At 35.7% G+C, this 13,100-nt stretch overlaps 1 protein-coding gene across 1 annotated transcript; it reads right to left on the minus strand.

The window, feature by feature from the left end:
• Positions 1-587: 587 nt before the first annotated feature.
• On the minus strand, positions 588-6,641 carry LOC129879910 (putative late blight resistance protein homolog R1B-16). Its single transcript, XM_055953647.1, has 5 exons — positions 6,537-6,641; positions 6,327-6,410; positions 2,328-5,629; positions 1,134-2,240; positions 588-748 (listed from the first exon to the last, which is right to left on the minus strand). The coding sequence occupies exons 2-4, from the start codon at positions 6,357-6,359 to the stop codon at positions 1,145-1,147; spliced, it is 4,431 nt and encodes a 1,476-aa protein (XP_055809622.1). The 5' UTR covers positions 6,360-6,410; positions 6,537-6,641; the 3' UTR covers positions 588-748; positions 1,134-1,144.
• Positions 6,642-13,100: the final 6,459 nt, after the last annotated feature.

Consider the following 13,100-nt stretch of genomic DNA (forward strand, 5'->3'; position numbering starts at 1 on the left):
AGAACTCAGTGAGTTGTTTTTCTGAATTTTCTACCACTGAATAGTGATGTAAAAAAGCTTTCATTTTTTCTCACCTCTTTAGTATTGTAAAACTCAAAACCTCTAATTATTACTCTACCACAACTTCTTATTCTCCTTTATACAGAGTGTGGTAGAAAGTCAAAAAATAAATTCACTTCCTGAAAGGTAATTTAAATACATTGAAGGAAAACACTCTAGACAATTTGCATGTTTTATTGGTCAAAAACACATTTAAATTATTACATTTTTATGAGTTTATATCTCAATCGTTACTACCTTTGTAAGAACACACTCGATGTTAAGTTGGCTTATAAGCGTCTATTATCGATTGGAAACAAATATTTGTCAACTCAACATCGAGTGTTTTATTACAAAGAGAGTGATAGTTTAAGTAGGTAAAAGAAATACGAAAAGTTTAAATATAAAACTCACGAAAAAAAAGAATAACTTAGATGTATTTTTAGACGAGTCAAATACTTAAAATATAGCAAAAACTCTCCACACAATGTTTCTTTGTTTTGCCTTGATACCGACAACAATAATAGATAATGTGACGGAAGGGTTGAAGTTAGAAATGCCTCTTTGTAATCAATCATTACACAAGCAAATACAAAAAATAATTGAAGATTGTTTGATAATTGTCCACAAATAACTAGCTTGTGTGATGGATAGCCCGATGCACAAAGTATTCCGTGTTCACAGGATCTAAGGAAGAGCCACACTCCAACTGCAAGCAAAATCAATCATCAGAAAGCTACCATTATAGTATATGAAACTTTGTAAGATCATCCAGTATAAGTGAACTAGATAAAAACGAATCTTGATTTCATTTTATCTAGTTCATGACTTTTAAAGTTTAATTGTATGTAAATGTGTTCATTTCCTCTGTATTGACACGATCAAAATACTACTATAGGAGTGAAACAAGGGATATAAAGAAGAAGAGCGGCTAGAGTATATTAGTAACAGTTATATGTGTATCTCCAATCATTTTGGAGATAAATACCAATTAGAAGGTAGTCTTAGACGACCTAGAAAGCGTTTGATCTGATTTGTAAGCATACTTGGGTGATAGTGGGGAAAAAAAACTAGAAGGTGTGTGATAAACTTACTAGTGAATTTGCTAGATAAAGATTTTGAAACCATCCTTCGCGAGCTCTTCAATTTGTGTCTCCTGAATCTGCTTAGCTGAGTCTGTGATAGAAATGCTGCACCAACTAACTTCGATGCTCTCTAGAGTAGTGTTGTAACTGAAAGAAGAAGGGATCTCCTTAAGTTCCTTACATCTTTGCAAAACCAATTTCTCAAGACTAGGGAAGGCGTCATCAGAGACATCCCATTGCGAGATAATTACATTGTCTAATTTCAACACTTTGAGTGCAGGGAACTCATCATCTGTCACTTGCCATGTTTCTCCCTCGAAGGCTTTAAACAGCAACTTGAGCACCTCGAGCCTTGGAAGTGTTGCGATTGTAGATATTTCTTTCCATGGTAAGCGGAAATTTGAAAGTGTCAACTTCTTTAGATTCTCCGGGAGCTTGAATTCACTAGGATGTAAAAGTTTTTTGCCATTAGAGAACACCTTCAGTGATTCAAGATGAACCAAAAAGTCCAACGTGGGAAAACGAATGATTTTTTTTCTCAACTTCATTGAATACTGAACACTCAACTCCAAGAACCTACACCTCAATCTCTTAAGATTAGAGAACTTCCTTATCATTTTCTCCGTGTCATCTCCATAGGCAAGACATGGCGTTGAAAGTGTTTCCAAGTCATGTAATTTGGACGAATTATCAATGATCTCTTTTCCGTAACCAAAAGACGCTCTATCGTTTATGTGCACATGTCTCAACCTTACCATGTTCCAAACAGTGTCTGGTATCTCCACTTCCCCTCTTGATCCTTTAATCAAAAGTGTTTCTAGGTATGTCAGTTTGTCTATCCAACGGGGAACATAAGTCGTACCTATTTTAACAGCTAAATACCTCAAATGAATTAGCACTTCTATTTCTTTTGGAAAGTTACCCCGAAGGTCAATGCGCTCCAAATCCAGCACCTTAAGAAGTCTGAAGCATAAAACAAATGGGACAGATGGTCTCATCTCGTTGTTATTGGCTGCGTAGATTAGTAGAGAGCGAACAGGGAAGCCATATCTTGGAAATGTGGCATTAGAACATGATGATATCCGACGTTGCTCCAGATCTTGGAAATTTGGATCACTGGTAACGAAAACCAAGATGAGTAAGGAAATGATATCAATTAGTTAAAAGAATTGTAAAAAAAAATAAGGAATTGTTAAGTAGTACCTGTATACATCCTGCCAAAACTGCTCTTCTTTTGCTTTGATCCTACAAAATTCATGTAAGAGATCATGAAGTCGACATGATTTAACCGTGCCTGTATGTCTCTTTTTGGCGTCCATTAATAGGCTTCGGCTAATGAGATTCACCAAGTATTCTTGAGCCACATCCTCTAAGCTCTTTGTTATATGTTTTCTAACAAGACCTTCGGCAATCCATAACCATATTAACTTCGAGACTGAGATTTCTTCATCTTCCATAAATCTACCCAAGTAAAGAAAACAAGGTTTAAGATATTCAGGTAAATGCTTGTAACTCAGCTCTATTATGTCTCTACAGTTTGAATCACCAATTCCATACGAGCTTAGACTTTCCGCCACTTGTAACCACTTATCTTCTCTCATCTCCATCTTCCCGAGAAAACCTGCCACTAGAACAACCGAAAGTGGTAGTCCATGGCACTTTTTTACAATTTGTTTACCGACATCCACAAATTTTTGAGGACATGATTCCTGGTCTTGGAATAACTTTTGTCGCAACAACATCCAACCTTCTTCTTCATTGAACCAACGAAGGTGTTCAGGTTCACTGTAACATTTGGCATACAATGCTACTTCAACATATCGGCTTGTTAAAATGATCCTACTTGATTTGTTATCATCTTTGAAAGGACTTTTCAACTCATCCCATGCATCAGGAGTCCATATATCATCCATGAAAATGAGGTACCTCTTTCCAATGACACTTTTGTGCAACAAAGTAGCCAAATCTTGGACACTCTTTTCTTCAACTTTGTCAGGGAGCTCAATGATTTGTTGTAAAACTTCAATCAACACTTGTTTCCGTTCATAGACTTGAGAAATACAACACCAAGAACACAAATCAAAGTGATTGGTAGCTTTGCAATCTAAGTATAACCTCTTGGCCACAGTGGTTTTGCCAAGTCCAGGCATTCCGACAATTGAGATAACGTCTAAGTTCGATTGTCCTCCAATGACTTTACCTTTTAGTTTTCCTAAGACATCCTCGAAACCAACTACCACTTCATTAACTTTTGGCTTTTCAGTTTGCTGTGACATACTATAATTGAAAACAGTATCACCAACAGAATGTGTTGTACATTCACATCCATATTCAGAGAACTTTGTCATATTTTCTTTGATACGACGAATCTCTTCTAAGACATCAGACAACATATGGTACCAAATTGTTCCACCTCCATTAGAAACATATGAGTCGACAACATATTCCACTTCATATGCCACACCTACTATTTGTACCCATAGAGTTCTCAGCTCATCGTACTCAGTATGTTGTGCTTTGAACTTTTCAAGAAATTCTCTCAGAAATGCTAGTTCCCTTTGAACAATCTCAATGTCATGCTTTAAGAGAAAAGTCCCATAACTGTTAGATTCTAAGGTCTCCACAAGATATCCAATGAGGAAGTCAAGAAAGCCTAGACCGTCAGTTCTGGGGAGATTAGTCTTAGACAATTTTGGAAATTTAGGACAAATTTCCCTATCCAATGTCTTGATTAACTTTATCTTTTGTAGCACATCAGAGAGTTGAATGTTTATTTTTCCTTCCACCTCTTCATCACTTGTCTTCCCGCAAATAGACTCAACGATGGAATCTGCTTCTCCAGCCAACGGATTAACACTACTTATGAGATCATTCCTTCTTTCATGCTCATCATACTGCTCGGGCAGATCCAACAGAAGATTCCCCAAAAACTCAAGATCACCTAAAAGGTTTTCAATTTTATCCTTCACAAGATCTACTTGAATTATCTCATTCTTCATCAGCTTCCTTAAATTGACCTCGGCCTTGATGAGCTTGACTTTCACTGATAATTCAAACAGGCCATGACTACTAGACTTTTTGTCCGCGTCTTCATTCAAAGATTTCATGTTATAGGATCTGATGACAGTTTCAAAAATATGAGACAGAGCTTCAATATGCCTCGAATTACTATCCCATTCCCGCTGTCCTGGAAGATTGAATACAAGTGTTGCAAAGGATTTGAGCTCCTCATAAAGGATTTCGATTTCACCTTTCCGATAAACCATTGAGTTGTTGGAAATGGAATTCTGTAGATCTATCAAAGAGAATTCTACCTCCATGATTTTGATCATTCCCCTCACTTGATGGAACAAACCAGTAACTTGTCTCAACATGTCTTTGTCCATCAGCCCGAAAGAAGCTGAGGCTCTGTTTAGACTTATCTCATTACATTGAACCTTGACATATGATGAGAGATCTTTCAACTCTATAATGTTGTCAGCACACTCTCTTCGCAAGCCTCTCAACAAAGTTATCAAGAGGCTAAGATCTTGACTAATGGTTTCAATTCGAAGAGTTGTAGGAACTTCCGATTCAGACCATTTATCATCTAGCTCCATGAAATTGTCGACAAGAGAATCTGCAATGGATACAACAAGCTTACTGCTGTGTGGAACATGAGTAGCCAACGGTGGCGACTGTAAAGCCTTCAAGGCTCTGAGATAGTTGTCCCTCAGCACTGTCTCATAAGGTTTCATCTCTGCCAGAAAACAATTACTTGTTCGGATCACATCATATTCCAAATCAGGAGTCAATTTTCCAACATAACACCAGTAATAAATACATGCTGCCCGGTCGAGTAGAATTCTAACGCGAGCAAAGAGATCCTCCACTCTATGGAATTTGATGCAACATGTCCATGTAAACCAGAAGAACCCTCTGAGGAACTTAAGCTTCACTTCAAAAGATTTTACTGTCTGACTAGTCATATCGTCGAGTCTAAAACTCACTAAATATGTTAGCTTCTGAAAAAGAGTGTCCACAAATTCCGCTACAAGTTTAGTATCCTTTACACCCTGTGGAAGAAATGACATCCCCATGTAGAAGAGATAATTGTTTTCTGTATCTTCAGCCTCAAACCAAATATTGGAATAGTTCAGGCATCTGTAAGCATATTCAACTTCTCTTTGAAGAGCCATACCATTCAGGCCGGAGCTCAGCACTAACTCCAGGATCGACGAAGCAGCGTCTAGCTTCTCATTTTTTGTATTCACACATGCCTCATGAATGTCGATTCCTATCCTTTTTATGGTTTCGTGGACATTACTGAACTTATTGTAATGATTTGGCCATCTCTTCATAATAAATTGTAGATAGTCAAGTCTCATATTAAGCTCCATGATTACATCTTGGAAAGGGATTACATTAATGTAACTATGCATCTTTAACCACTTCATACACTTGAAAGGGTCTGTCATCAGCTTCTGCTCTCCCCTTACATAATGAGAATCTAGCTCTTCCATATCCTGTCAATAAGAAAAATGATTAAATCATCCATTGCTTACAACGAATGGTAAATAGTCTGCCCTACCAGGAGTGCGTAATCGACTCAAGATGGTAGAATTTTCATTAAAAAATTACTTCTTTTTTCCTCCTATTAACTTTCTACTAGTAATATTTTGCAAGGCTAGCAGCTGACACTCATGGTTATTGAGTATGGCTCAGCCATGCCATCCGTCAATAGTTGGACTTACTTATGCCATTGAACTTTCAGAAATGGCTCAGTCATGCCATCCGTTGATAGCTAGGCTTACTTATGCCATTGCCTTGACCAAAAGTGCACATTCGTGCCACTCTCTATTAACAGCTCAAATAGCCGGTTTCAAAAACCAGATCCCTTGAATCTTGATACAATATTACCAGAGAACAAGTTATGAAATCAGTATTTTTTTTTTCTATAAATGCTTCCATTTCAACAGGGCTTCTACTCAAACTCTCAAAGGACATTCATCTATAAATAAATTAAACTCACAAAAGAACAGAAATGTATTGCAGTTAAGTCTCTCTGTAACAGTATTTCACAATAACAACTAAGTTTTCTTTGGAACCTTTGCGGCTCGAACACACGTAATTACAACACATATTAATTAGTTGGTAGAACTATTTAGAGAAGTGAAACAAAGAAGGAAAATGGTAATTAAGAAATGATCAACCATGACATACCTGTGGGTTGATAGCTAAAAAATTTCCATCCATTTTTAAGACACCTAGAGAGTGTCACTGGTTATTCTTCCTGCCTTGCCATAACTTCGATCCAATTATTTGTGTAAAGATCCCAAACAGTTATGAAAAAAGGAATTTAAGAAGAAAGAATAAACACTGATACAATATAAAAAACAGAAAAAAAAAGAAGACAATTAAGAGAAATCTTACCTAAACTAATTTCCTGTCTAGAGTTCCTTCAAGATCATAACATGAATAATTTCAGAAAAACAAAGAAAACAGCAATGGTTTGATTAGGGAAAGAGAACCACAGAGGGAAACAGACAAATTTAATATATATAGAGAGAGTTGACTCTCAATTTATTTCGGACAAGTAATGCAAAAAGATATATTATAATATTAGTAGTAGTAATGCAGGGATTATTATATGTATGAATTAGTAATTAATGCAAATATTGTTTCTTGTTGGATCAATTCATTAACATATAAGATATTATATTGTATAGAAGAGGATATATTTTATATACTACCAGTGTGAATATTTTTTTATTTTATTGATCAGGTCATTTTTAGTACTAACTCTTTGCTTAATCCATGTGCAACGTTTAATAAAAGCCATTATATTTTAATAAAGTGACACTATATGTGTAGATCTATATAGTTTAGGTCAACTCTGCATTTTTAATCCAGAAAATAGATGCATACTTTCTTCCTAACTTCCTAACGATGCCTTACACTCAGGTCACACACTCATGTAAAGGGCACGACAACTAGATGCCCCAATTCAACATATATGTTTTGAGGATTGAGAGTAGGGGAGGAAATTACAATGTGGGGATCTCATCTTTACGAACAAGGGAAAAGTTTCGGTAGCCAAACAATCAAGTTATAAATAAGATTCTGTTGTAAAATAGACTAGATTATTATATGTATGAATTAGTAATTAATGCAAATATTGTTTCTTGTTGGATCAATTCATTAACATATAAGATATTATATTGTATAGAAGAGGATATATTTTATATACTACCAGTGTGAATATTTTTTTATTTTATTGATCAGGTCATTTTTAGTACTAACTCTTTGCTTAATCCATGTGCAACGTTTAATAAAAGCCATTATATTTTAATAAAGTGACACTATATGTGTAGATCTATATAGTTTAGGTCAACTCTGCATTTTTAATCCAGAAAATAGATGCATACTTTCTTCCTAACTTCCTAACGATGCCTTACACTCAGGTCACACACTCATGTAAAGGGCACGACAACTAGATGCCCCAATTCAACATATATGTTTTGAGGATTGAGAGTAGGGGAGGAAATTACAATGTGGGGATCTCATCTTTACGAACAAGGGAAAAGTTTCGGTAGCCAAACAATCAAGTTATAAATAAGATTCTGTTGTAAAATAGACTAGATTAATAATTAAGAAAAATAGGAGAATGTATATGTTCGTATTTCTGTATCTTATTTCACGTCTTCATTTGCATAGAATATGCACATTTTATAGTCATGAATAAGTGTCAATTTGTTGCCTAACTTGCCCACCATGAAGAAGTGTCAATTTGTTGCCTAACTTGCTCAACTATCCAAATGGGTGGACTCCACTTGGATAGATACATCCATACATAACACTCCCCCTTGGATGTCCATGTATAATGTGTCTCTTTAGTAATTTTATAAGAGATAATATACATAGTTATTTTCAATATCCAAAGATGTTGTGCCTCGTTAAAACCTTACTAGGAAAAAACTCAGTGGGAAAAGCCTAATGAAGGAAAAAGAGTACACAGATCTGGTAATACGCCTTGATTGCTGCCTAATTAAAAACCTTGCCAGGAAAACCCAGTGGGACAAAAACCGTGGTTAAGGGAAAAAGAGTGCAGCGCGTATTTTACTCCCCCTGATGAAAACTTCATTTGATATTTTGGAGACGGCGCATTCCAACCTTATGTCTTAGCTTCTCAAAAGTTGATGTTGATAATGCCTTTGTGAATAAATCTGCAAGATTATCACTTGAACGAACTTGTTGTACATCAATTTCACCATTCTTCTGAAGATCATGTGTGAAGAATAATTTTGGTGAAATGTGTTTCGTTCTGTCTCCTTTTATGAAGCCACCTTTCAATTGAGCTATGCACGCGGCATTGTCTTCAAATATAATTGTGGGTATTTTAACATTATTTTCCAGACCACATCTTTCTTTGATGAACTGTATCATCGATCTCAACCACACACATTCTCTACTTGCTTCATGAATTGCTATTATTTCAGCATGATTTGAAGAAGTAGCAACAATGGACTGTTTTGTAGATCGCCATGATATAGTAGTCCCTCCGTGTGTAAACAGATAACCTGTTTGAGATCGAGCTTTATGTGGGTCTGATAAATAACCTGCATCTACATAACCAATAAGGTCTGCGCAACCTTTGTTAGTATAAAACAAACCCATATCAATAGTACCTTTCAGGTATCGCAAAATATGTTTGATATCGTTCCAATGCCTTCGTGTTGGAGATGAACTATACCTTGCTAGCAAATTGACATAAAATGTTATATCAGGCCTAGTTGCATTAGCAAGGTACATAAGTGCGCCAATAGCACTGAGATATGGTACTTCAGGACCAAGAATTTCTTCATCCTCTTCTGGAGGTCGAAACTGATCCTTTTCCACTTCAAGTGATCGAACAACCATTGGAGTACTTAATGGATGTGCTTTGTCCATGTAAAATATTTTTAAGATTTTCTCAGTGTAGGCAGATTGATGGACAAAAACTCCGTCTGCTAAATGTTCAATTTGCAAACCTAGACAAAGTTTTGTCTTTCCAAGGTCTTTTATTTCAAATTCTTTCTTTAGATATTCAAATGCCTTTTGGACCTCTTCAGGGGTTCCAATGAGATTTATGTCATCAACATAAACGGCGAGTATAACAAACTCTGATTTCGTTTTCTTAATAAAAACACATGGACAAATGACATCATTTATATAGCCTTCATTTATCAAGTACTCACTGAGGCGATTATACCACATACGCCCTGATTATTTTAAACCATATAATGATCTTTGCAGTTTTATTAAGTACATTTCCCGAGACTTTTTACATGCTTCAGGCAATTTTAATTCATTTGGAATTTTCATGTAAATTTCATTATCGAGTGAACCATAAAGGTAAGTTGTAACTACATCCATTAGATGTATTTCAAGATTTTTATGTACAGCTAAACTGATGAGATATCGAAAAGTTATTCCATCCATAACTGGTGAATATGTTTCTTCATAATTGACTCCGGGTCTTTGAGAGAATCCTTGTGCAACAAGGCATGCCTTATATCTTACAATTTCATTTCTCTCATTTCGTTTTCTAACAAAAACCCATTTATAGCCAACTGGTTTTACACCTTCAGGGGTTTGGACTACAGGTCCAAAAACCTCACGTTTAGCAAGTGAGTCTAATTCTGATTGAATTGCCTTTTGCCATTCTAGCCAATCACATCTACGTCGACATTCTTCGACGGATTTAGGCTCAAGACTTTCACTATCTTGCATAAGTTAAGTGCAATATTATATGCAAAAACATTATCAACCATGATTTTAGATCGATCTAATTTTATCTCATCACCAAAAGAACTTATTGAAAGTTCTTCATTCACTTGAGTCTCGGGTTCACTGATTTCTTCAGGAATATCAGGATTACTCAAATCTTGACCTTCTTCAGGAGGTTCTATTGTAGTATCATCTTTATTATTTCTCACGCTTCTCTTTCTAGGATTTTTATCCTTTGAACCCAACGGTCTACCACACTTCTGGCGTGTTTGGGATTCAGAAGCTATGATACTTGCAGATGGTCCTTTTGGGACATCAATCCGGATAGGTACATTCACTGCAGGGATATGTGACTTAGTTATCCGTTTCAAATCAGTAAATGCATCTGGCATTTGATTTGCTATTTTCTGCAAGTGGATAATCTTCTGGACTTCCTGTTCATATGTGCGGGTACGTGGATCAAAATGTGATAGTGATGAAACTTTCCACGCAATTTCTTTTTCTTTTTCAGGTTCCTTTTTCTCTCCCCCTAATGGCGGGAAAATTGTTTCATCAAACCGACAATCTGCAAATCGAGCAGTGAATAAATCTCCAGTCAACGGTTCAAGGTATAGAATTATAGAGGGTGAGTCAAACCCAACATATATGCCCAACCTTCGTTGAGGGCCCATTTTTGTACGTTGTGGTGGTGCTACAGGCACGTATACCGCACAACCAAAAATTCTTAAATGGGCTATATTTGGTTCATGACCAAATACTAATTGTGACGGAGAGTATTTATTATAATGTGTCAGTCTGAGACGTACAAGTGCTGTTGCATGTAAGATAGCATGACCCCAAACAGTAATAGGCAGTTTTGTTTTCATTAGTAGAGGTCTTGCTATTAATTGTAGGCGCTTTATAAATGACTCTGCAAGGCCATTTTGAGTATGAGCATGAGCAACAGGATGTTCAATTTTTATCCCAATTGATAAGCAATAATCATTAAATGCTTGGGATGTAAATTCTCCAGCATTATCAAGGCGAATGGCCTTAATTGGATAATCGGGGAATTGCGCTCTCAATCTTATTATTTGTGCTAACAACTTCGCAAACGCCAGGTTGCGAGATGATAACAGGCACACATGAGACCATCTAGATGATGCATCTATTAGGACCATAAAATATCTAAACAATCCACTAGGTGGATGAATAGGTCCACATATATCTCTATGTATACGTTCTAAAAAGGCAGGAGATTCGATGCCAACCTTCAGGGTCGATGGTCTGGCAATTAATTTGCCTTGATAACAAGCAGCACATGAAAATTCATCATTTGTAAGAATCTTTTGGTTCTTTAACGGATGTCCAGTTGAATTTTCAAGAATTCGTCTCATCATTATTGATCCGGGATGACCTATTCGATCATGCCATAGCACAAATATATTTGGATCAGTAAACTTCTGATTTATGATCATATTTGCTTCAATTGCACTAATTTTTGCATAATATAGGCCAGATGACAGAGTTGATAATTTTTCCAAAATATATTTCTGGCCTGAGACACTCTTGGTTATACCAAGATATTTAATATTCATTTCATTTAATGTCTCAACATGATATTCATTTCTGCGGATATCTTTAAAACTTAACAAGTTTCTTGGGGATTTAGAAGAAAATAGTGCATCTTCTATAATAATTTTTATCCCCTTGGGCAGAATTATAGTAGCTCTTCCGGAGTCTTCTATCATTTTTGAATTACCAGAAATTGTAGTAACATTAGATTTTCTTCTAAATAAATTGGAAAAATATTTCTCGTCTTTAAATATAGCATGGGTTGTTCCACTATCAATTACACAAATATCCTCGTGATTTATCATTGATCCAAACAAGATTTGAGGTATTTCCATATTTTCTTCACAAAGAAAGAAAGTAAATATTATTATTAATACATAATTTATTATACAAAATTTTATTTTATTACATGGATCTAGAAAAATACAAACATAATATTTAATACATACAACAACAAAGAGAATTGTTTAAATATTATCGGGCTTATCAACATTCATATTTACTTCTGGAAAATTAAAGAAATCAGCTACATCCAGATGCATGGGCTCAATATTGTCCTCAGAGATAAAATTTGTCTCTGGATTATTTTCTGCCCTCTTTAACGATGCCTGATATAGCTGAACCAAGAATTTTAATGACCGGCAAATTCGCGACCAGTGCCCCACACCTCCACATCTATGACATATTGTTTCTGAATTATTCTTCGGTAAATCTTCTGGCTTTTTACCCTGCCTTTTATATTGCTGATTATTTCTCGGTGTCAGCCGAGCATCATGATTAAAATTTCTTTTTTGACTACGACCACGACCACGACTGGGGCCGTGGCCTCTTTCTCGTTCGTTAGAATTTGCCTGATTCACTTCAGGGAGTGGCAAAGAACCAACTGGCCGACTATCATGATTTTTCATTAATAGTTCATTATGTCTTTCAGCAATAAGAAGGTGAGAAAGTAATTCAGAATATTTTTTAAAGCCTTTTTCGCGATATTGCTGCTGCAGGAGCATATTCGCGGGTGGAAATGTGGAGTATATTTTTTCAAGTTTATCTTGTTCCGTGATTTCATCTCCGCATAAAGTTAACTGAGCTATAATTCTAAATAAAGCAGAATTATATTCAGTTATATTTTTAAAGTCCATCAGTCTCAGATTTAACCAGTCATAACGTGCTTGTGGAAGCATGACCAACTTCAGGTGGTCATACCTTTCTTTTAAATTTTTCCACAATTTCAAGAGATCTTTTAATGTAAGATATTGTAATTTAAGACCCTCGTCAAGATGGTGGCGGAGGAAAATCATAGCTTTTGCACGGTCTTGACTAGATGCCGTGTTATCATCTTTGATGGTGTCTGCCAGACCCATCGATTCAAGATGAATTTCGGCATCTAGTGCCCATGAGGAGTAATCTTTTCCAGAGATATCCAAAGCAACAAATTCAATTTTGGAAAAATTTGCCATTTTATAAAAATAAAATTAAATAAAACTCTTACCACTTTTGTTACCTTGAAAATTAGCCGGAGCCTCGTGCTGATAACGTGTTGTAAAATAGACTAGATTAATAATTAAGAAAAATAGGAGAAAGTATATGTTCGTATTTCTGTATCTTATTTCACATCTTCATTTGCATAGAATATGCACATTTTATAGTCATGAATAAGTGTCAATTTGTTGCCTAACT

The sequence above is a fragment of the Solanum dulcamara genome, chromosome 2, assembly GCF_947179165.1.
Source record: "Solanum dulcamara chromosome 2, daSolDulc1.2, whole genome shotgun sequence".
NCBI lineage: Eukaryota > Viridiplantae > Streptophyta > Magnoliopsida > Solanales > Solanaceae > Solanum > Solanum dulcamara.

What these genes read in the sequence shown, in the direction of transcription:
- LOC129879910 (XM_055953647.1), bottom strand. Translation starts at nt 6,359, where the DNA reads ATGGATGGAAATTTTTTAGCTATCAACCCACAG. An exon ending in TTTTAGCTATCAACCCACAG is followed by an intron (nt 5,630 to 6,326) that starts GTATGTCATGGT and finishes TCTTATTGACAG; the next exon opens with GATATGGAAGAGCTAGATTC. An exon ending in TTTTGGCAGGATGTATACAG is followed by an intron (nt 2,241 to 2,327) that starts GTACTACTTAAC and finishes TTTCGTTACCAG; the next exon opens with TGATCCAAATTTCCAAGATC.